Source organism: Nanorana parkeri, unplaced genomic scaffold (genome assembly GCF_000935625.1).
Source record: "Nanorana parkeri isolate BGI_ZX_2015 unplaced genomic scaffold, ASM93562v1 scaffold580, whole genome shotgun sequence".
Taxonomy (NCBI): domain Eukaryota; kingdom Metazoa; phylum Chordata; class Amphibia; order Anura; family Dicroglossidae; genus Nanorana; species Nanorana parkeri.
Genome location: NW_017306848.1, coordinates 469,372 through 495,340, shown reverse-complemented (window position 1 = coordinate 495,340; position 25,969 = coordinate 469,372). Strand labels below are relative to the sequence as shown.

At 40.6% G+C, this 25,969-nt stretch overlaps 1 protein-coding gene across 4 annotated transcripts in view; it reads right to left on the bottom strand.

Annotated features, from left to right (window-relative positions):
• The window catches only part of APC (APC, WNT signaling pathway regulator), a 91,794-nt gene that overhangs the window by 14,128 nt on the left and 51,697 nt on the right, over positions 1–25,969 (bottom strand). For 3 of the 4 annotated variants that reach the window (XM_018562497.1, XM_018562496.1, XM_018562499.1), the window contains exons 3-9: positions 24,557–24,641; positions 21,897–22,098; positions 17,421–17,529; positions 16,944–17,057; positions 16,150–16,233; positions 6,565–6,672; positions 1,618–1,716 (exon numbers count right to left, since the gene is read on the bottom strand). In XM_018562497.1, coding sequence (XP_018417999.1) covers positions 1,618–1,716; positions 6,565–6,672; positions 16,150–16,233; positions 16,944–17,057; positions 17,421–17,529; positions 21,897–22,098; positions 24,557–24,641 — 801 coding nt within the window. The remainder of the gene's footprint in view (positions 1–1,617; positions 1,717–6,564; positions 6,673–16,149; positions 16,234–16,943; positions 17,058–17,420; positions 17,530–21,896; positions 22,099–24,556; positions 24,642–25,969) is intronic. The other variant, XM_018562498.1, reaches the window with a different exon arrangement.

Sequence of the window (25,969 nt, the reverse complement as noted above, 5' to 3'; positions counted from 1 at the left end):
GAAACGTAAAGCTTTCACATAAATGGGATGTTCCATTATGGTGTCAAGGCAAGGTGGAAAGTGCTTTTATACCGTGTGCTTGTTTATGAATTCGTCCAGATATGAAAGATCCACAGGCAAAAAACTTAGTTTACAAGGCCAGATGTGGTCATGGAATGAATACCACCATCCTGGCTGTGTAAAACACTGTCATCTGTCAGATACATTGGGAGGCAGATGGAGAATATCTGAACACTGAGGACTTATTCAGATGCACCATAACATCTGAGCCATAAAGTGTTCCATTACTGCTTACCAGAGAGAACAAGAAGGTAGACTTCTCTGTCTAACTATCCAGAAGGGTATGAAGTAGATGTCCACTATAGAAGTTAATCCTCCTGTCCCACGGATGCCTCCGTGAAATGTAGATGAATAAAAGTAGTCACTCGCTCTCCATGATATTAAAGTAAATGCTGCTTATTGACTGTGATAACACGCATCTCCTTAGCAACGTTTTGAGACCGTGCGGCCCCTTCCTCAGGCAAGCAGAGAGTGGTTGCCCGAGGAAGGGGCCGCACGGTCTCGAAACGTCACTATAGAAGTTAAACTATTACCAGATAATGTATCTACTCTCTAAAAACACAAGGGCAAAGAGTACAATCAATTCTCAAATTCCGCTATAGCACAACACCCAACATAACACTAGGTAAAATAATCTGCTTGGATGTTAGGGCTGGTTCAGAGTTATCGATTTGCAGCCTTTCTGCCTGGAACACAAGACGCAGAGACAGGAAGACACCATTCAGATGTAGCCAACTAGTCATTTTCAGTTTATTTTGGGACATGTAATATGAGAATAGATTCAAAGTGTGCAATTATGAAGACAATGGTATAAAACATACAAACATTTTATGCTGAATAAAGACAGATATTAAATGTATCTTGTGTTTAAACACAGGCTTAAATCATGAGAACTTTTTTTTCTGCTTTTTTAGTAGATATATTTTCTTGATAGTGCTCCTTGCATAACTGCCATCTCTCAAAGTCTCAGTCCACAAGGGTGCATGACCTGCTTTATTTAGCCTGCTCTCTAAGAACTGGTTATAGCTGTTATAATAAAACCAAAGCAAAAGCTGATTCACAAAGATTACCGCATAGGTTTCTCTCTTTTTAAAATAACTACCTTCTGCCTGGTGATAACTGATTTTCAATAGGTTACTCATTGAGGAGAACTTGAAAAGGAGCCATTTAAGTTGGTGATGCGATAATGTATGAAATAAAATGGTGCCTTAAGAGAAAATAGGGCATTAAACATTCAAATGAGTTATTAATGCAAACAAATGATTTTTATATTTATTGTTTTTTTGTATTGATATTGATGATTGTGAACTGGACATTTTAGGACTATCATGAAAGTATCTTAGTCAATTGAGCCTAATGCACCAAATTAGTTACATGTAAAATGTTTACCATGAGGAGGGTAGGGCAAATGCCACAAGCTAGGCAGCTCAATAGATAACATTTAAAAAAAAAAAAAAAAAAAGAGGTAAATTCCAATAAAATTGTTAATCTCTTGCTCATTAGTGTCTGCTGCTTCCAGAAATATTATCATAGCCAATACAGAAACTCCATATATACCTTGGTACCCAGATGACTAGTCAGTCTTCGAGGAACGGAATAGCTACTGTTAGAACTCATAACACTGGCAGTCTCATGATCCACTCGAGTTGTTGTTCCCTATAAATATACAGCAACAAAAAAGGTGAATAGGAATATTTCCTGAAGCATTAATACAATAAAGCCTTATGACCTTATGAAAGACATCAATCTACTTAACAATAAAATGTACCACTGTATTGTCTTCATCAATTAAATAAATCTCTCTACAATAACCCCCATCTAAAATGTATTTCATGGCCTGTTCCTTCGAGATCACACAGTACAGTCTGATTAATTTGGAAACTAAAACCTCCTCAGAGGACCACTGTCTCAAGGTGACAACCACTAGTTAATATAATTTCTAACCTAAGAGCAGGGCGGAAGTACAGACAACTTGTAACCATGTTGGCCTACAAATTTAGCCTTGTGGAGCTTCTTATATGCTAGGCTCAGGCTGTATATAGGGTCTATACTTCTGCCAAAACCAAAATCCAGCCCCGTCCCCTCCTTCCTGTTCCTATGCCCTGCTCCCCATCATTCTAGTTTTAAGTATTTGAATGACTGAAGAACTGGAGGAGGAGTAGTGAGGCTTAATCTTGACTTGACAATTATTTATAAGTATGTGTCTGTAGATTGTCATGACTAAACATTTATAAAGGAGTGTTTGTTGTTATTTTAAAGATATGGGAAAAGGTCTGCTTTAATAAAAGTTAAAGCAGACCTTTACCCATATCTTTACTATAACAACAAACACTCCTTTATAAATGTTTAGTCATGACAATCTACAGACACCTACTTCTAGATAATTGCCGGCTTTTTATTCTTTGCATACCTTATTTCTCTTTTCTTCCCCAGTCTTCTGACAGTGGCCACGTTTACTAAGGGCAGGTTACTAGATCTCCCTTTACTTCCTGGATTTCTGGCACATGTGACTAGGACATGTGACCATGCACATCATCTCAGGGGAGGAAAATGCCTTTCCCTGAGATCTCTTGAGAAGACCGATGAGATTTCCCAGCAATGCTCTGCTGATGACAAGGCAATCCCAGTGTGCATTGCTTTGACAAAGCTGAAGTCATCTATACTTTCAAAGCAGGAAGTGAATGCTCTGCAAGTGTAAGTATTTAAAAATCTCAGCATTTTACACCTGACGTGTCTATGTTATTATTAATCAGCATACATAGAGGGATGCATTGGTAGAATTTGATTTCTGAATGAAAAGTTCCGCTTTAAGACCCAAAGTACAGCCAGGGCCAAGGATCAGAGGAAGCTCCAGAAGGATAATTTTAAAACTAATGCTGACCATACAAATTACCATCTGATTGTACTGGCCTGTGTCAATGGCATTAATTCAACATCAGTTTGAGACGCTTCTGATAACATTTAGAATTCAGTGACCACTGCAGTTGATCTCCTTCTGACCAGCATTTCACCTGCTTCAAACTGATTAGATTTGATTGGGAATGCAACACCTGCTTGAAGTGAACAAAGGCCCATCAAAACATACTCTTATGTCAGTGCATTCCTGACTGGACACAAACTTAATTGTTTAGGTAGACCCTGCATAGCATGTATGTCATATAATATAAGATTAAGGTAAATACAAAGGGGATGGTACAAATTAAAACATGTATTCCCAGGTTAACACAGTTTACTCCAGACTTGCATTTCATCACTGTTGTTACCTAAAGGTGCCCATACACCTTACAATTATCTGCAGATTTTCTCTGGTCAGATGGAAAAAGTGCAACAGATTGGCCCAGGTGGAGATTACTCCATCCACACAGTTAAGTGTAGATGGAGGAATCTGTTGCACCTTTTCCATCTGACCACAGACAATCTGCAGATAATTGTAAGGTGTATGGCCAGCTTTAAGCTAGCCATACACCTATAGATTACCTGCAGATTTTCTATGGTCAGATGGAAGAAGTGCAAGAGATTCCTCCATCTATGCTAACGTGTGTGGATGGAGGAATCTCCCGCTGGGCCAAGCTTCAGTATCTTGCTAGTCGGCCCCGCTGGCTCTCAAAATACCTGAACAATCTGATTGGTTGCAGGCATTGTTCAGGTATTTTGACAGCCAGCGGGGCCGACTAGCAAGATACTGAAGCTTGGTCCAGTGGGAGATTCCTCCATCCACACAGTTTAGCGTAGATGGAGGAATCTGTTGCCCTTTTTCCATCTGACCATAGAAAATCTGCAGATAGTCTATAGGTGTATGGCCAGCTTTAGGAAAGGTTTACGATAGGTCATGTTTACTTCCATATCTGACACACTTTTGACTGTGTCAGATGCCTGATTGTCTGCTATGTGATGTGGTTCTATGTTTTGGGCCCTACAACACAAAGTAATGGATGTTGTATGAGCCAGTAGATGGAACCGCATTATGCAGCGAGAAACCAGGAAATCAACACACCCAGAAGATTGTTGGATGCAGAATGTTCCTGGGCGGCTGTAGCTCTTGAAGACAGCAGAGGTTTGAGGCTCCACTCTCCAAAGAGGCAAATATGATACCTGCTTTGCAAGTGGGCATTTATGGACTTTGTTGTCATGACGGTGTCACTTTAAGCATTTAACACAGAAACACTAATGTAGGCATCTATACTGCAACTTGACAGTTCACAAAAAAAGCGAAATAATGTCTATCAAGGTGACTAAACAAGAAACAGATCCACTACAGACATATTCTTAGCTAACTTTTTGCAACCCTTATTTTACAATTGCTTGACACAAGAAGCAAATTTCCTATCATATCGTACAAAAAAAAAAAAAAATGCAAGTTTGGGTGCCACTATCCACAGAAAATGAAAGACGCTGCTACTTGTCAGAACCACATATAATATTCAGACCCTAGAACATAGACACATACAGGCTCAATCTCAGGGGTAAGAAAGGATTACAGCTCGATCCATTAAGTCATCCAGTGATTAACCTTCTCCACCCCTGCAGCACTCATAGAATAGGATATTCCCCAGATGTCCCATGAAAGGTCTGAGTACCAGCCAGCAGCCATCTGGCTCCAAACATTATTCAAACAGAAAAGAAGCAAATGATATTAGAACATGGCTAACAAAACAAAGCAGTAACCATTACAAACACGATCAATCTGTGGTGGTTTGTACAACATCTAGATACACTTCTGTCATTTATAGGTTTGAAACATTTTCACCTTATGCTTCCCAAGTTTTGTTTTTTAATTGCAACATCTGAAAAGTATATTATTTCTGAGACATTAACAGTACATTTGAACATACCTTAAATGTCTACCTTACCCTATACAATGATTGGCTCACTTAATTTGAACATCCAATATTGAACCAGAATTCACCTGTCACTGGTTTGACATCAGTAGTGACATCTAGTTGCTATGGGTACTTTGTACAATTCCATGGCTTCCTGCGTGGCTTTTCTGAATAAGTCTGTAATTGTAGACTTGTAAACAGGACCACACCTTCTCAGGATCATCCTGGTAATGAGCTAAGCCTCAGGGGGCCTGCACAAAGAAGGAAGAGGCTATCCCCATGGACCTCACAAGCCATATGGCCTTTTTCCTTTTTTAGGCACACCTCCTACAAAAAGGAGCACTGACAAAACACACATCAATAACTTAAATACTATACTCCACTGAAAGCTTGTTTTATTTTTATTTTTTTACTTTTAATATATATATATATTTCTCCATATCCCCTTAATGTAGTGCCATAAGATGTGAGGCACTATATTAGGGGATATGGAGAAATCTACTGTTGTGCTGCTGTAACCAATGCTGCTGTAAGCACTTACTTTATTTGATGCCTCTTGCTGCGATCGGCATCTTCCTTCCACTCGTTTCCGACAGTCCCTCCAGCGCTGGTGCCGCTCTCTGATCCACCGCAGACTCCTTGTGTCCCACGGAGTCTGTCTGGCGTGCGCGCTCCCGGCTGCCCCCATTGAGCTTCAATGTCAGTTTTCTCCCCTCTACTGCGAATGCTCCTGCACACTTCTTCACAGCCATTCGGGAGATGGGAGTGCTTCAGCCGGGAGCAAGCGGCGCTGCAACAGGTAAGTAATTAGGTATCTGCCTACTTTTTTATGTATGTTTTAAATCATGGGGCATATACCTTCTGCTTGCTAGCAGCAGATATAGGCCCCAAAAAAAGAAAGACTTTAATACTACTTTAAATAACCTCTAGCAAAAAAAACCCAAAAAAATATTCACCTCTTAAACATGTATGCTTGTGAATTGAACCTTACAATAAGCAAACTGTTGCTGAATAAGGTGAAATAAGGAGCACAGTTAACTTATAGCACTTAGGGAATTAGGTTTACACTGTTGATTAAGTTGAAGTACAGTCTAAGCTCACCTACTACAGAGAGCAAGTATGTAAAGAAATGCAGATATCATTATTAGGAGTCACCACTTCAAAAGGAAAACAATAATGCTGTGTCTATACATGCAGCACTGGCAGGGAAATGTAGGTTTGTCTGCAAGTTGTCCACAGAACAAATGAGAATGTCAGACAGGAACCTGTCATGTGGTCAGCTCAGCACAGTTAAGTTTGTTCCTACACTATAACAGCCTACACAAACCAGTTTAAGGCTAATTCTGTCTTCTCAGACACAAAAGCAGCAGTCTCACTCTGACATACAAGGCATCCAGCTCTAATTGCAACTGACAGTACGGCATCTTTATCACAAGAAAAATAACACATTGCCACAGCTTCTGCTCCAAAGGCTTTGTCGCCTATGATTTACAAAGAGCGAATGATGACTGCTGGGTCTGTGAACATTATTACATATACCAATAACATTTTTGCTTACTGATGGGTTTACATAAACATGCACAGTCCTTACTAAGCACATATAAGCAGTTCTACACATCATAATAATAAAAGATGCATACATAAATAATGCATTGACATAGCATAAAATATAGATCTCCTTTACCTGCCCATTTCCACTGGTGCTGCTGGTGGCAATGTCTGTGCCTCCTTGGGCTTCGAGAGGCTTCTCTGCATCCCTGCTGCCAGCATCGTGTTTGCTCTGCGGTGCCCTCTGTTAACGCAAGAGTGAACAGGAGTTACATGGAGAACAAGACAAAGCAATATTCACAACTCGTATTCTCAAGCATGCAGCGGATGCATCATCACAAATCTCCTAGACTAAGCTCTGCAACATCCTAGAGGTGGTAGACCAAGGATTAGTAGTCCAGACTGTCCTCCTAGGCGTGATGCTGTGATGAAAAGGACCTGTGTCGGGCTGGGGATTACAGCCTTAGAAGACAAAGGATGTGCTGTAAGACACGGGAAGCCATCCTCCACCAGCTGAGCTCTAGCACAGGCATACTGAACTTGCTTTATGGAACTGTCTTTGCTGCAGTGTCACATGATCCCATACAACTGTTCAGCACAGACAGCAGTGCTAGATAATTGGCAGACACTCCAGAAGACAGGCAGTAGAAATTCAATTAAGAAACATGACTGTGGTCATTTTATTTGACATCTGTCATTTTCCCGACATTTACCTAAATACCTAAAACAGTTATTTGAGTTCAACTAGGAGTAAAGGGAGGATTCAGACAGATAATGTAGAAGGGTACATCGGCAAAACACAATGGGGGAATTGATCAAAACTGGAGCAGCGGCCCATAGTAACCAATCAGTATCGATCTCTAATTTCCAAAGTATAACTTAACAAACTGAAGATAGAAGCTGATTGGTTACTATGGACGACTGCTCCAGTTCTGATAAATTGCCCTCAGTGCTTTGCAAGAGTGAAAAGCTTACTCTTCATTTATGTACACATCCACTACAGTGGCAGACTGCAGTCATTAAATACTCTTTGCATGACTGGGGGTATTGTATGACTTTATAAAAAAAAGGGGAGTTCTGATTATTAGACAATTTACACACTGTAGGGCTCTGTCACAAATGTTTTTATACGTGATTCACACAATTTTCCAAGTGAATCCAAACAAAAAACATGTGAATCTTGGGTGAATTAAAAAAAAAAAAAATAGCCCCCTTTTAAGTTCCTGCTTGCTGTGTTTTGACAACAGGTGGCAGTGTGAGCTTAATAAAAGCATTGTGCACTGCTTTCTCACATCACTGAGGTGTTTTTGGCTTGGCAGACCAAGTCTGGCCCCTGACACAAAAAGGTGCTTGTTCATTTTAAAATGTATTTAAAATAACAATTTTTAAAAATACGCCAGCCAACATGTAGAGTTCAAGAGTCTTCTGACTGCACATCTCTGCCTTTCTTTACTTCTATGCTGTAAAGAGTGTATTTATACCCTAGTATTCACTCCTATACAGAGCACACATATCTGGATGATAAGAGGAGTCATCCCCCCATACACTCTAATGTATATGGCTCTTTATGGAGTGTCACTTGGAGAGAGACAGTCCAAAAGTGAGAAGCTACAGCTTGGTTGTCCATTTAGAAAGCCAAGAATCCACTGCAAACTCAACATCATGAATGTGTGTGTAGAGATATCAATATATACTGTGCATGCATGCATGTACGTACACACACACACACAGTAACAGGTGGCACTCATTTTACAACGGTTCAATTTGCACTGATTCAAATATATAATGTATGTCAATGGGAAGTGAAGGAGTTCGGTTCCAAGCCTCTCTCAAACAAGGAATGGTTCCAAATAGAAACTTGTGTAAACCGAAACCCAGTAAATAATGTAAGTCAGTGGAAAGTGAGGAAGCTAGGTTCCGAGCCTCTCTCATTTAGATAAATTGACATAGGTAATATAACACAGGTACATTTTATTTAAAGCTCCTTGGAGTGAGCTCATGTAGCAGTTTTATTTATAAAGTCCCTGTATTTTCTTATGTCAATTTTGAGAAAGGTCTGGAACATAACTCCCTCGCTTCCCATTGACTTACATTATATACTGGGTTTCAATTTACACCGGTTTCTATTTACAACCATTCCCTCAGGAACCTAACCTCAGCGTAAATTCTATCTATCTAGGTGTGCTGTAGGTGTGCTGTAGGTGTGCTGTAGGTGTGCTGTAGGTGTGCTGTAGGTGTGTCTGTTTAACCTCTAAAAATGTGAAAAGTGAAGTGAAATAATCACTTTACTCATAATTAAATTGGAACTTTTCTGGTATCTGTTCAATCTTTAAAAAATGATAGTTTAAACATCTTTTAAAAGAGAGGGCAATGTTAGAAACGCATAAATTCTTGTACATTTTATATAGGATCATTACCCCTTTATTTTAAGGCATTTAACTAAAGGTTAGTTCAACAATAAGTCACATATAAACTTGTCATTCTTGTTTGATTGACATCATTTTGTAAAAACTTGCATCATTGACAATATTTTAATGTTAAACTAAAGGGTCTGTTTATAAAACAAAATTTGCATAGCTATTCATCCATTGAAACTGCATGTACATTCGTTATGTGAAAGTTAATCAGCTGTTTTAAGAATGGCGCAAAATTGCATGTTCTTGGGGTATTTTCTCTTCTGGACAAATGTTCTTAAATATATAAACATAAATCTGCCTGCCCTAGCACTAATGTGCAGATGAAATGAGAATTAGTACATTTTGCCACAGACATAGTGCAAATAATAATCCTAGAAACTTGAGCCGATGATGGCCTTTGGCAGATAACAACAATCTTGCAAAACAGAAAAAGTAAATAGTCACTGCTCTGCTCTGGCAATATGTACAGCCTCCTTAATCTATAGAAGTCACTAAGGGCTTGTTCACACCAATTGCGATGCATTCCAGAGCGGTAGCCAAAGGTGGCCGCATAACCCAAAGAATTAACTCCATAAGTCCTGTGGTGTATTGTCAAGGTAACATGACATAAGATTGTCCAGTTATCTTATTTAAAAAAAAAAAAAGATCTTTCACCACATATGTACCAGAAATAGATTCGGATTAAAGTAGACTTCATCTGTTAAGGATCTAGGATGTATAAGTTAAGGTAAAACCCTAAATTGCACCCTGGTCCTCATCCACCTCTATAGCTGCTCTGCTACTCAGCTGGGAACTCAGACAGCTGCTCCCCTGTAAACAATGCCTGCAAACAGCGTTTTTAGACAGCCTTGTATATATGTGGCAACAATACTATTGTTACAGTGTATTTCCACTAGCTATTTAACGTAAACATAACATCAGATAAAACAATCGAACGAGTTGAATCAAAATATTTTAATAAAGATCGTTTTTATACAGCCCATATAAACCCTTTGTAAACCCTAATCAGGTTGACAGCCAACCCCCGTATAACAACTCCTCCTCCCAGCATGCAGTGTTGTGAGCAAGCAGTACATAGGGCCAATAATACAGAGCGGCAGGACCTGTGGTTCTCTATGGACTTGAAGTAAAAGATTTTACATTAAAGTGATATTAAAGCTTTGGGGGATTCTTATATGTGCTACAAAGAGAACTCCTGACAGAAAAAAACAATGGGTCCCTGCCAGCAAGACTGGAGACCCAAACAGCAATACACCAAGATGACAGGTAAAAAAAAAAAAACCCACTTCTAAAAATGGGAGTAGAAGAGACGAACAGTTAGGTCAACAGAAGAAAAAAATTCAAATTGAGCCTTTTTGCAAAATGGTAAAAAACTAAGGAATGAAAAACTGAAAAAAGGCAGTCCTGTTGCTGTGGGCGGTAGAAAAAGCAAACGTTCACCGGAAGGGGAAGGTGTCAAAATTAGGCCCAAAGAGGTGACATCATTTTGAAGAACAACCAAGTCAGATGTTCCTTGGATGACTCATTGGTGTCCCAGGCACATAGCCAAAGTATCCTACACATGTGTGTGGACAGCAGCGCCATGCAAGAAACAAGCTTACATGGTTGTTCAAAGGTGTGTGTGTGTGTGTGTAAACTGCACAGTGGGCATGGAGGTCCTTTGGGACACAGGGGAGGCCGAAGCCTTGCTCCACGGAACTGATGCTTACAATAAGGATGACCCTATAATTGGGGACCCAAGTTCTACATTACAGGTGTCTGTTCCTTCTGAATATACTGCAAAAACTGCCCCCAGAGCCAGAAGGAGAGCATGGGCTGAGGTCACCAGTTGCAGTGTAACGATCACCTACACATCTTTGAGAAGACATGTTGCCCTCTGTGGTGGAAATAACTGCACCCAAGTACAGTACACAGAATCCATAGCAGCTGGTGCTAATGAGGGTCACAGGTGTTCAGAGGTGACTAAGTCAATGTAGGGGGGCAGTGGAAAAAGACCATATGATCTACATCGTCATCCTTGATTCACTACTTAGTGATTTACTAACCTGAACTATGTAAAAACAAGCCAGCTCCCATATTTCAATGCTGACAGGTCTCCTTTAAAGCAGTGGTTCTCAACCTTTGTAACCTAAGCGCCCATATTTATAGGTGAGATTTCGTGGTACAGAGCATAACCACATAGGACTGGGCGATTAAGACATTGTACTAGTGTAAAAGGGCCCTCTGACAGACACAATCTCACAGACATTCTCTTGTTTTTTTAGAAAAACCACCCAGTCTCCCTACCTTACGAGAACTGGAGTGGATCCTCAGCCCGGGGTCCAGTGTGGGCTGCTGGGCTGTGACTGAGCTCCATCCATATGTGCATTGCTTGTACGCCCTGTAGAGGTGCTATGAGCCAAAATGTGACGTCACTCCGGTCCAGGCACCTCTACAAGACACGTGAGGGAGCTGTAAGCAATGAACATATGGATGGAGCTCCCTCGCGGCCATAGCCCACCCCACCTCAAGCTGACACTCGGGACCAGGCAGCATATTTTGAATGGCTTAGCGAGAGAATTGACGGTGCTGATTAAGGGGGAAGCTGAGGAGCCTCTCACCTAGCGTAGTGGAAAGCATGCAACCACTCACTGAACACAGTGAACACGGGGTCGCGACCCACTTTTGGGTAGCGACCCAGCAGTTGAGAACCACAGCTTTAAAGCATACTAATTTACGTGATCCGCCTTAGACCACCACACAACTGTCTTATCACCTGTCAAGTATAACAGATCATTGCAACTAAATATATAATCCAGAAAGAGCCAGCGAACATTAACTATCTCCTAGACAGGGAGTTGGCAAGTATGATAGAATGCTTGGTTCTTGAAAACTCCAGCAGTAGCTCTGCTGTTTGGTGCCTCGGAGCTTTAATCCTGGCAGATCTTATGAAGGCGGTAGTATGCCCCAGGGCTGCTGGATTCGGTATGTTATTTAATAAAGCTCTCATTATGCATCTACATTTAGAAACGGAATTATCATCATTCTAAATTGTAAAAGGCACTGGGTGGATAAAACGGAAGCTGCTAAATGGTACAGCGACAAGCCGAAACCATACAATTAGCTTCAACATCTGTGCACAGAGAGCTATAAAGTCAAAGTGTCTACACTGCTCGAAGATTTTTGATTTCTTATAATTATACACAACGCCATATTTTAGTTATCGGTGGAGTCGGTTTGAGTTCCCTGCTGCCTGCTTATATTTGTCAGGGACTCAATCGGAGAATCCTCCCTACAAGAGTTTCCAGCTGTGTTCCATCCATCCTTCAGTCCCCGTTCACACCTGTGCGTTTTGTCGCTCAAGGCGAAGCGCGACAAGATAAGGAATCCAATTTATTTCTACGACCCCTGTTCACACCTAAGCGTTTTGGCGCAAGCAGAAAAACACCGATCACTGGAAAAAAGTACATGAGCGACTGTAATCTGCCAAAAAGTAGCTCATGTACTTTTTCCAATGACGGGTGTTCTTGTGCTTGAGATGAAACACTCAAGTGTGAACAGGGGCAATAGCAACGAATGGGATTCTTTGTCTTGAGAGTTTTGACGCACTTAGCTTTGAGTGACAAAACACCTAGGTGTAAACGGGAGCTCAAGGAGACCTGTAACATGCTGTGAGAAAACAAAGAAGGCATCCCATTGTGCCAATATCTTACCCCTCCAATGCCTGACTGCTACCCTAAAGTGCTGCTCAAGTTCCCTGTTGATTCTATGCATGAAATGCATATGAAATAATTTTCTGAAAGTCCACACACACGACAGTGCTTGGACCTAGCAACAGAGCACTTGGGTACTGAACTCTGCACTGTTGGGTCGAGGAAGTGTGCACGTCACACCTATACCTAGAAAGTTGGGTTTTTATGGGGGCTCCAGCAGCACAATGGGAATGTGTTCACATCCTGTAAAGACAACATGTGGTAGCACAGGTTGCCTGGTATACAACTGCAGTATTCCTCTAAACACACAGGTTTACTCTAGGTTTTGCTACAATGAGGGGATTCTGGATCCCTTAGCTGCGTTTTGTAGAAATTAACAACAGGACAAGTACAAGCCCTTATAACTGCCTGAAGACGCATAACCATGGGCACAGAGATCTCGGAGACCTGGGAGATATTTGAAGCTATAAGTGGATTTGTTTGCATCTACCAGAATCTGAATTATTGGTTATGGGTGGACTGATCCATAAATATCCAAGTCAACCATCTAGCTATATACTGAAAATAATGCAAAATATTGCTGCAGAAATGGACCCCCTACTTTCAGTAATAATAATGAAATGAAAGTGCCCCTTCATATAAAGTAGTCAATAGAGAAGGGCTCCTCATATTGGTGGCCAGTAGGAGAAAGGCCCTCTTATATTGGTGGCCAGTAGGAGAAGAACCTTCTTACATTGGTATTCATTAGGAGAAGGGCCCTTAGCGCTTAGTGGGAAAAATGCCCCTTACATTAGTGGCCAGTTATATGATTATATGAATGTCCCTTACCATTGGTGCTTAGTAGCCAGAATGACCCATTAAAAATAACTAAAACGTTCATTAGTATCATTGCAAAAATTGCTATTTGCTGAAGGAACCCCCCCAACAACTTCTGGAGAGAATCTTGGGTTCCATGGAACCGTGGTTGAGAAAGGCTGCTCTATCATTACTCATTGTTTTATGTGTTTACACATTATTAGGCTCAGGAATTATTCAGAGGCTTTGTTTGATTGGCATCCATTCATATGGCTGAACATAATTAAGCACTGACAGATTAAAAAACACACAGTCGCTCGTTTAAAGTCTACAGCTTATAAAGAGAAATTCCACTAAAAAGTTTAACAAGGAGGGCGCTTTGGAAAGATGCACTCACTCCCTTAATCTTGTTCTCAAAGAATCAATGTAAAAGTTGCAATGGGGATCATAGGTGTTTGCAATCGGCCACAACCACATACCCTGTACAAATCAATGACAGGCTGACTGAAGTCATGACTGTTCACATGTAACTTCATGTTGAGCAGTTTCAGAAAGCTAAGGACATTTTTTCAGCATACAGGGCTGCTCACCTGTCCTCAGCCATATGCAACTGCTCGGCATGCGGTCACATAAGAATAGCTGCAACTCCTCCTGTCAGCCCGACTATGCTTTATACAAGCTTCCTGGCTGCAACTGATCACAAAAACCTGCATGCACTAGCACAGCTTTACATTGATTCTTCGGGGAATAACAGTAATAGAATTGTGGCAGAGGTCCTAAACTTTTCTTACTCTACTAGAAAATGTCTGCCTGATTTTCCTGCTGAGGAAGTCTTTTTCCTCCCTTCCTGTTCTGTCTGAAGCTTTGAAACTGTGCATCTAATTCTTCTACACTGAATGAATTTTTTTTTTTTGACAAATAGAAGATTATATACACTATAATTATGTTCTCTACTTTTTAATCTATTTGCTGGAAGGCTTGTAATATAACCACAAAGGACAGTGACGCAAAAAAAAACAAAATGAAGATGACAAGAAGAGCTTCCGAAATTTGGTAAGCATCAGAAAGAGAGGGCAGGAGACCTGAATTTTTTCTCTGCTAGAGTTAGGGCTTGTTTCCAGCAGCCTACGCATCTACCGCACTGCCCCATGCCCGGATTGCACGGGATCGCATACATAAAATGTCCTTGTGTTCTGGGGCGAGGGGGCGTGGCAGTGCCAATCATGTCAATGGCACTGCAGACACGCCCCCCCGCAGTATCATCGGCCGCACAGGAATGCATGGCAATAAAATGCCCTGCGTTCCAGTGTGGTAGCAAAATATCGTCCATGCACTATTTTATGCAATCGCACTGCACAGGAAGGCAGGGCATTTTATTGCCACGTGATCGTTCCTGTGTAGCCGATCGTACTGTGGGGGGGGAGGTCGTGTCTGCAGTGCCATTGACTTGAATGGCACTGCCATGTCCCCTCCCGCCCCAGAAAGCAAGGAGACCTTATGTATGCGATTCCATGCTTTTCAGGCAAGAGACAGTGTGGTAGAAGCGCGGGCTGGTGGAAGCAAGCCCTTAAGCAAGACTTACAGACCTTCTCTCTACCCCAGCCTTTAACTGGACAATGAAAGGAGAAAACAGAAAATTAATGAGCTCATCTCTCTGTCAGTCCATCATCTTTCCTCCTATTAGCACCTGCACTGTAGCACATGCCAGCATGGATCTACTTCAATGCTCAGTGTGGTCAGTTTATAACAGGAACCAAGGTGAACAGGTAGGAATACCAGGTGTTTAGCCAGAAACATAATAAATCATGTTACAGGGTGCATTGACAAAACTATATAAATACACCAACACCTATAAGGATTTACATTTTTCGGCCAACATACACTTTAAAGTGGTGGCGGTTTCCTTCTGGGTGTATCACTTCCAATTTTACATTCATCCATTAAAAAAAAAGGAAAACTGTAGCACTGCAGAGCTGAGAACCCGAGTACAATGTGATATGCAGGAAATTCATAGGCAACTTCTTAATTTCTAAGCTCAAATGCACATTTTGGGTGGGCGGACCCTTTCATTATATAGAACAAATGCTCAATAAATGTGTGTTCCAGGCTCAGTAATGTCAGCTTTCTCATGCAGATATTAAACAATTTAAAAGTGACACTAAACTCAGAAGTTAAATCTTAAAAATCCATTTGAGTGCATTAATAACAAAAATGTGTCTTTTTGGTGAATCTCTTGGATGGAGATCCTCAAATCATCTCTGAAATGGTACCAACACTGTCCTTCCTTCTGGAGGATGGCTACTTTTGTTCCCCACAGTCCGTGTGTGTGCTGTAAAGCAGCCACCTCTGCTGGACTAAATTCTCAATTCAAACGAGTAAACAAAACATGAGATTGTAGCCCATCACAGTAGCAAGCTTGCTACTTTACAACACAGATTGACCATGGGGAACAAAAGTAGCCACCCTTCAGGAGGACGGACAGTGTCCGCACCAATTCAGAGATGACTTGGGGGAACCACAGCCGAGTGATACACAAATAAGATACATTTTTATTAAGCAGTAAGGTACTTGAAGGCATTTTTAAAGTTTAACTCCTGAGTTTAGTGTCACTTCAATCTCTCCTCCACAGGTCTCTGTGTATGTATAAATTGTGTAGGAGGAGACCACACCTCTTGTCTTAAAGTTATATTTATAAAATGTAAAAGTATTTTCTATGTAATATTGCATTAACAAAAATAGACCAAGTCAATTAAATTCAAGGTAGTGTGCTAATCTTATTACTAAGAATTATAATAAAACATGAAATGCTGCACCGACCTCTCCTTCTGCAGGCTGGGACTGCAATAGCTGGCGCATTCGGAATAGGTCTTTCTCAATTTGTTGAATTCTTGCTACTCTCAGCTGTAGATTATGAAAAATAATAAATACAATAAATACTTGTATAATTACATGCAAAACACTATTATTTGGGAGAACATCCCACAGGGAGAAGTTTACAAAGGCAGGTTCATTTACGAGTATTGCAGAATAGAAGCGGCGTTCAAACTTTTGAGACAAATGAATATTTGCCTGCAGACATTGATAAATGCTTCACAGTTGGATTAACAATAGAGCAGTGGCTAAATCATTCTGCTCCCCACACACAAATGTTCCTATGATACAGCATTAATTCTCCTTTTTGTACTATATCAAGAAGCAAGATTGACGATCAGATGAAGGCGCACACACACAGACTTAAAGGGGAACCACGGTGTAACCTTTTTTTCCCCATATACCTCCCGTGACCCAAAACCAAGTATATAGCGGGCTATTGCTTAGTCCCTCCAACCATCGCTTACCATAAACCCAGTACATGCCAAAGCTCTCCCAAGACTGCAGTCGCGTACCCAGTCACCATTGAAACTTTGGCGCATCTGGTTCAGAGTGAGCAGAGTGGTGGCCCAGAGGGGACAATATTTTCAAGCACAGCAGTGCACTGTGCTGTGAAATACACACAGTTAATGCAATGAGTTGTGGTGGGGGAAGCTGTATGAGCAGCCCCCTGCTAGGCCCCCCTGTTGACCCAGCACCCCCCAATGGCCCAGAGTATTATTATTTTTATTATGCCATACCTGTGCACGCTTTTCCATATCTTGACAAGTCCCCAGTTGCTCTTCCATTGCAGCTCTGATCTGTCTGGCCTCAAACTCCAACTGTCTTCTAGTCATGTCAGTTTGAAGAGAGAACTAAAAGCCACAAAAGACAAAAATACTTAAAATTCTAGACTTCCCTAAAAGCAATGCTTACATGAAGATAATAAGCAACAAAACAACGCTGGATGGGTGTTGAGAATGTGAACAAAAAGGTTTTACATGATAGACACAATAAGGCATATTAATGGCCATTCAGGATTACAGAAAGGAACCAAGAGATTCCAGAGATTTCAAGTGACTCTTTATTAAAATACCCAGTTGGCTTCTCCAACTGAGCTGCCGACAAGAGTGGGAAAGGTATGTAAAGGCACTGGGGGGCTTCCTACACAGCGAGGTGGGTTTTTTTTTTGTTTTTTTTGTTAAATAGAGGTTTCCATTAAAGCAGCTGACACTCACATTTTCAGTAAGTGGAAGACTATCGATCCTTTTGGTGAGATTCTGAAGCTGGGCATAGTACCAGTCTTTTTCTTTCTCTTCTTTTTCAAGCTCAGCAATAAGTAATGACCTAAATACGAGAGGAAAATAAATATGTAATGAATGAGCAAGAAAAAAAAAAATATAAACTCAACTTATACAATTCCAGGAAATGTATTCTTACCAATTAGAAATCAATGGAATTTCTGCATACTTGGCACAATATTCCAGACTTGGAATAAAATTGTTATGTATAAGCAATTCAAGTACAAGTCCTGCTTGAACTGCTGACATACGCACTTTGATACATTACACTACACAGAACGAGCAGAGGTTTCATTTAAGAAAACTGGCACTCTGGTAAGTAGATGCAAGTCATGCTGTTCAACGACTATCCTACAATCCATGAGATTAAATAAAAGGTACCTTCCACACAGAGTCAAACAGAAAGACTTTTTCTCTGTGTCACTCCAGAACATACATATATCCAGTTCTGATATGGTATGTGAAAATAAAAAGAAAAAAAAAAAGAAAAACAAGGAAATGAAAATGTTAAAACTTGCTCAATGTTGGATGTACTGGTCAGCTTAAAGGCTCTGATTTCCAACTTAGAGTTTATTTTGTCCACTTGTGTGCCCCTACAGTTGTCAGCATCCTCATTTTCTTATGGGTTCTGAATCATAGTATCAGATTCTAATCACTCATGTATAGTCTACATATTGTTTCTTAAAGTTGAACTCCAGGAAGAAAAAAACAACATGTTTTATACTTTAGATTGGTCCAGCTTAGTTACATCCAATGCATGGTTTACTACATCCATAGGGCTAGTGGGGATGCTAAAATCCTTTTTTATCTTCATGAGAGATTTACTGTCAGTTCTGATCTTCCAGGCTCCACTGCTGCAACTCTCCATCTGCTACAGTGCAGGGATAGCAGTTGCTCGCTCTCCCCTCCCTTAAAACGCCTCGTCTCCTATTCACAGAACACAAGGCATTCTGTGATTGGATATGGGGCAGTCCTATTATTCATCTGCCCCTCCTCTTGCCTTGTCCAATCACAGAATGCCTTCTAGTCTGTGAATAGAATACACAACGTTTTATCAATGGGTAAGGAGGGAGGAAGGGGGAGAGCAAGCAACCACTGTTCCTGCACTGTAAGAGACAGGAAGTTACAGCAGTACATCCCAGAAGATGAAGGCTGACAGTAAATCTCTCATCAAGATGACCAAGATTTTTAGCATCCCTGCTCATGTAGTATACGAAGTATTAGATCAGGGGTAGCCAAACTCCGGCTGTGGTGGAACAACAAATCACTTGAAGCATTGCAAGATTCTCACAGCCACGACTCCCGGAGAGAGATGCATCAAGGGATTTGTAGTTCCACCACAGCTGGAGGGCCGGAGTTCGGGTACCCCTGCATTGGATGCACCTAAGCCGGACTAATTTAAAGAAAAAAACATGTTTTTTTTTTCTATCTGCAGCTCAGCTTTAAAAGGGAAATTCCACCTTTTAAAACATAAATAAATGCACACTTCTTCATAAGAGGAAAAAAAAAAGTGCATTTATAATTTTTTTTTTTTTTTGCATAGGAGCCAGTAAAAGCATTGTAACCGCGATTAGTAGATTGGGGGTGCAATGCTCAGTGTCCTGCAGACTATTCCTCCCACCAATGTCTGTACTGAGGTAGAGGCATTCAGTAACATAAATGGGAGGAAGTATCAATTTTATTGAGCACTACAATTCCCTACAAGGCTCTCTGACCTAAACAAAGCAACAAATATGATAAACAGTTTGTCAATGTTGCCTAGACCGAATCTTCAATATGTCCTGAATTCAGCTGGGCGTGAAAATTTCACCCACTTTGTGATTTAAATAATAGTCAAAAAAGCCCAATATTTGTAAGCAACAGACCAGTCAGAGGGTGGGATAGTGCCCGAGTGAACAGCCATTAAGGATATGAACAACATTTCCTAGGTTGCTGCACATAAAGGAAGACCATGGGCAAATAAAGATAAATCAGCCTTTCAGTCACGGTTTACCATCTGATCGTTTGCCATAAATATGAAATAAATAACCATATACAATCAGCTTTTGTTTTCATGATATGTTATTTGGATTACGGTTTACATTTGTGGCTAATCTGGTCCATCTAAACCTACACGTGATATACTAAAATGAAGAATTAAATATTTCTACAGTTTTGGTTTTCTGCACCATTATAAAAAGTGAATTAACAAGCCAGTTGGAAAGAGCTGGCAGTGGCGGGCACACATTGCTGGCCTGGGGCAATTAGATTTGGCAGATAAAACGCATAACTGCTCCACTGCGATTACTTGTAGACAATCCAAAATGACATCAACACAAACCTTTAAATTAGGTTTCATGCATGCACGGCTCGGACACAATCCCAGTTTATAACACGACTCTTCCTTCTGTGATGGTCAAAAGAACAGGCTGTTCACAACTGTTCTGCTAGTGGTAGCCCAAATCCTATTTTCTATTGGTAGTCAATATTTTCATTTTAAACTACCCTCAGTCCTCAATGCTCATCGTTTCAGAAGAATGGAAGTCCTAGTTTGGAGATAGCATACAGTCAGAGGATTACCTTACTAACCTCATCTTGTGTTCTATATCTATATCTACCATTCTTGCTTGTACCCCAGCAAGTGTAAACCATTGATGGGCAGAGATCAAGAGAACAAGTCGTGCCTGCCCTATTTACAAAGCACAGATCAACAAAGATGACTTACAGCAGGGCTGGACAAATTAAAAATGAATTCAGCAGCCAGTCTATCCAGCAGGATTTCTTTTTTTTTTTTAGGAGCCAGCTGTAATTTTTAAGGAGCATTGGCTACCTGGCTCCTGAGATTTGTCCAGCACTAGTCTTACACAAATGCACCTGTGCCTGCCTGAAGCCCATTGCACATAAAATGAAGCCACACTACAACAGGTTGCTAGAACCTGAGTGCTACATCTATACCAACTTTTCTAAATTGTTTTAACCTAGAGGAACCCTTGAAATAATTTTCAGGTCTAGAGGAACCGCTGCCAAAAAAAATGAATCAAGAGTTAGTTGATAAAAATGTACCTTACATGGTTGTTAGTGGAAAAAAATTACACTTATTGTGTTGTGTGATTAGAATAACAGACTTACAGACTTCTAGAAAAACTATTGGTGTTATGCCAGTGGCTCTTCTAAGAGGCAGTGGCCCGAGATCTATGCAGGCACCATAGGGTGGGAGGTCAATAAGCCAAAGCTCAAAGAACTCCTGACAACCTCTGGCAGAGCTCTGGTTGAGAATGGTCGACTTGTACTGTCAGATATCAGACTTGCCTATCATGTACAGTGGGCAAAACTGAGTGATTCAGGCTATGAGCACCGAGTAACACCCACTCATTGAATGTGAGGATTCTGGTTGATAGCTCTAGGGTTGGGCTGATGGCAATTCTGTTATCGCTACATCGGAATCTAGCACCAAGTGGCCACAGGCATTCCTCTGCAGCCCTGAAAGGACTGAGAACTGAGGAAAGGGCATAGTAAACAGATGAGAAAATGAGCAAAGTGAAAGGCATGTTCCACCTTTCCAAATATCTCTAGGCAAAAAAATTCTGACACTTGTTTTGAAACTAGCAGAATTATTACAGAACAGCTTTAAGTTTCCATAAAAGGGATCCTGTATTTGTATTCTGTATTACAGGTGACACCTAACATTTGTTTACATTTTCTGTTAATGTAAGCATATGATCCCTTGCACCTTTAAACTCATGCTGCCCCCTACAACAGATCGACTAGTTTCTGAGTTCCATATGAACATCTACACCCCTTTGGCCAATAAAAAGTTCCTTAAAGTTGGAACTCAAAAAGTGAACATTTGAAATGTTATAGGAAACGCCTAGAAGTGTTGATTGTGCCTATGCAGTACCCTGAGAAATCTAACTTTGTTATAGCATTCCTCCTAAATATCTGCCTTGTGAGATCCAAGGCACTGTTGCCTCTGACTGCTGGTCTCAGGAGATGTGGAGCGGAATTTGGTAATGCCACTACTTCCATGCTTACGGTTTTGCTGGAAGCTCTGCCATGAGAAAGCAAAGCCCTGCCTCTATTCCACCTCTTATGCTAATAAATGCCTGCTGTCTACCCAATAGCAAAACAAAATAGGCATTTATTATGTCTCAAACATGTCAAATAAAAAATATCTTGAATCTGGAAACTGAAAGACCTGACTTTGAATTTCTTACAAGGATATTAAACAGATGAGATTGCCAGTGGTTTCTGGATGTATATTTAAAGCAGATTTGATAAACCTTCTCCTGTAAATAAATCTAGCACAAACAGCATTTCTTCTAAGAAGCTTGCCTAATAATGAAAGGTCCTTACTGAAATAAATCAACAGTGCAAAAAAGCAAATCTGAAAATAAAAGGGAAATAAACAAAAAAAAATCCATTACAAATGCTTACCGCTCCTTCTCCAGTTCTTCCATATATCCAGGACTCTCTCTGCTACCATTGACAAATCCCCTGCGAGGAAAGGAGCCCGTCGGAACTGGACTGCACTCCCCTGAGTGGCCTGAAAGAGAGCCTTCTCGGCTTCCATAAGACCGGTGAGACATCTTCGACTTCATTTTCATCCCTGTGAAGGTTGAGCCATCTAAATTTAATTCTGAAAAGTTCAAAAACAGTTTTCTTAAACGCAGCCAGCAAATCCTTCTTTACATGACAATTTAATATGAAATCAAAGTTCAGACAACACACAATCAATATAGGAAACAAAAGTTAAGACTACGACGATCTGAACATTTATAGTGGGAACATTTACAAGGGAACAGGGATTGCCTTTGCAAAACATGAGCAAAATAGAGAGAGTGCAGAAGCTTGCAGGCCGATATCATTCATACTTGAACATGGTCAATAAATCAAGATGGAATTTGGATGTTAACTTACAATCTAACTGTTGCACAACCTTTTTTAAACCCATGAAGCATGCAGACATGCCAGCATGTCTCCTTAGTGTTTTCAAGCCTATGTATAGAGCAGACACTGTTGTCCTGAGGAAGGGACCCTATGTGGCCCCAAAACGTAGGCAATATGTCTCATATGACATACGTGTCCATTCACAAAGCCTTTTTTTTGCTGATTTCAGCCGTTATTTAATAGATATTGCTATTTAGGTTTGTTCAATTCACCAAATTATATAACGCTAGGAATCTCCACGAATTGACGTCTGTGTTTGCAGAAGTGATATTTTATCATGTGACTCGTTAACATTATTTTAACAGGCCTAAATCGTTAAATATGTACAAATGTGCAATTCACAAAGATTTATGAGGTAAATTGATAACTTCTGGTAGTGAAGCCTCTATTTTGCATCTTTTGGAAATTAGAACCGTTTGTCTGTGTATGTATGTATGTATGTATGTATGTATGTATGTATGTATGTATGTATGTATGTATGTATGTATGTATGTATGTATGTATATATATATATATATATAAAAATAAAATCATTATTTTATTGTTTTTTTAATTACATTTTTTTTTGGGAGAGGGGTTGTAATTCGTATACTTTGTAACATGTAAACTTCAACAGTTTTAATAAAGCTGTTTACATACATTGCAGTCTGTTGAAAACATGTCATTTGTAGGCACTGTTCACCCTCCCCTTCTAGTCCCAGAACACATCAGTCAAACGTGTTTTAACACCTTAAATGTTATTTCTACGATTAAAGATGTAAAGATAACTCTTGAGGGGTAAAAATTACACTTCAGTTGGTAAAATAACATTGAACACCTAAAAATAACTCCCAAACGCTTCAGTCGGAAGCCTTAACGAACGTGCTAAATACTGATTGGGACTTTCATGAATATCATGTTTTAAACAAAAAATATGGAGAGGTAAATTAACAACTAGAGAGAGCAAATAATGTTTCTCTTTGTGAATTGACCCCATAATCTGTTAATGAATGCAGTAACACTTCACGCTTTGGAGTGGAGTGCTAGTGATTTCTAGGTTTGCTGATCCTGTGACACGGCACAATCTATGTTATCACTTCCAGCACCACGACCGCTATTAGAAAAGATTTGTACGCTGTATGGAGTGCAGGTGACTCACCACTACACTGCATGATACAGTACTTGTTTGTCTCTTTTTTTTCCTGACTAAAACTACTCATCACTACTTATACCTGTAATGCAGTCAGGCTGGGTCCTTACAAGCAGCCCCGGCAGATAGATCACAGCCTTGCTGCGTTGCGTTATCTTTAATGAACAATTAATGCAGTTGGCGGGATGGAGCTGCCACTACCCTATATCACAGGCCTCTAGTCCTGATTGTTCATTTATAATAGTGAACAGTCATTTAAGAGAGGGGCTTAGTACTGGCTGTACTTCCTCCCACAGGAATACCCATAATTTAGGCTACAGACTGGGGTGGAGCTACAGCCAGCATTCACATAAATAAAAAGGGGCTTTTATTCTGCAGTGGGACCACCGATCTGAACAGGACCAAGTGCCATATGCATTTGGTCCCCTGGAGGATAAAGTAAAAATGTCATTTTTTGTGAGGCTTCTTCTTTGAGGCTTTTTGGCAACAATGTAGCTAAATATGCTTAATATTACTTAACGTCAGTACTGACAGTTTTTATAAGCATCCGGTAATGAAGTGGCTAATGGTGGAGTTAAAGAATTACAGCAAGGAAAGCATGCGTGATACTGCCTTTGAAAACCATCTTGTGACCATCTTCTAATAGTCACCAAGGGGAGAGGACTTAACCAGGTACTCCACCACTGCTGTCTTGTTTAGCATTGTGCTATGAATCAGTTTGATTCTGAGAAACATACATACACTGCAAAAAAACAACTTAACAAATATAATTTAGCTAACCTCAGGCGGCAAGAATGCATTCTAAAAACTTGACTGGCTGCCCACCAATATCATTTCAACGGGAACAAATATTTGCAACTCAAACGGAAATTATGTAGCAGCTTACTGGAAACAGTTGTATCTTCAGCATCACTTCATTTCCAGTAGAGAAGAGTTCAGCAACATTCATTCCGAGTCAAATATCCTGCTAATGGGATTTTATTTTTCGTCAGATAAATACAAGTGTAAAGGGATTTACCTTTCAGCCGTTCTAACAGGTCAATCTGGCCTGAAGAAGCCATGGCTTCATCCTCGATGCTTCCTTGGAGCTGTTTGAGAACCTCCTGTAACAAAGAATGAAGGACGATCAGAACCCCAATAACCAGCATAGTGTTAAAATGGCACAGTATGCAACCAAGCTGTAAACAGTCCTGCAGTCTTTGCTATCTGCAGAGATGCAATGGCTCTGAAATGGGATATCACTCAGTCTGCTTCTGCGGGATTCTAAATTACACACTAATATAAGATATTGAAGCATGGGCACCAAGCCACAAAAGTCATTTTACTTCAATACTGATCAGCAAGGCATATTTATCAGTGCTCTGAATGCTATGGTCAATGTAACCTTGACTGGCTCAGGACATTATACAGATATTGTTCCACAAGATGTTAAACATTTCTAAAGACATCAAAATGAATGCACACTTTTTGCTCCAATTAAGTCAGTTTACTGCATCTTAAACATCAATTTTTACTATACAACACATAGGGGCTCATTTAATCAAAAAGTTCAAAGTGTACCCATAGTAACCAATCAGAATCCATCTTACCTTTGTCTGATTTTAGATAAGTCCATTCTAATTTCCTAGTTTGGATTTATGCACTTTGCTCTTTTCACAGTCTATTTGATACGTTAGAATGGTGTTTTTCCTGCCTTCATTCCTAACCTTAAAGAACAACTACACATTTAAAAATGTCACCCTTGCAGTGGTACTCCCCCTCACTGCAAGGGTTAAGTGCTTGTTTTGGTCACCTGATCTTCGGTCCTGTATGGCTGCTATACTGGTCCCCGTAGCCTCTTCTCCCCCAGGCTCCAGCGGTTTAAGCCCTGCTGACGTCATCACGTCTATGCAAGGTCCATTCACTTGTATTAGACGCGAGGACGCCAAGGGACATACCACAGCCGGAGCGGAGGTATGAGAGAGGTGAGGGGTCACTGCCAAGGAACCTTTCCACTCCCCGCCTCTTAAGCTGGCTATATATTATTTGCTCTAATTTGCCTTGTTGGCAGCCTTCCACCTGAAATCCTTTGTTCAAAAAAAATGGAAGGAGCCGGGCGAGAAAGTGTCGGCCAAGCAGTGACAGCAGCCAATCAGCTACAGTCACTGTTCAGGTATTCTGAAATTGGCAAACCCACCAATGTCAGAATGTAATAGCCCAGAGGGAAATGAAGCGTGGAGTGTGGATGGGGGAATCTGATTTTTGTAATTTAGCCTGCAGGCTGAAGGATTCTAACAGTGTATGGCCAGCTTTCTCGCCCTCACTCCAGCCACTTGCTTGGAGAAGGAAAGGCTTCAGGAGGCAGAGGAGCCCCACCATTGCTGTGCAGGACATATGTCTGCTCCACACAGTCACACTACAGCTCAGGAGTATTCAGAGGGACATGCCTCTA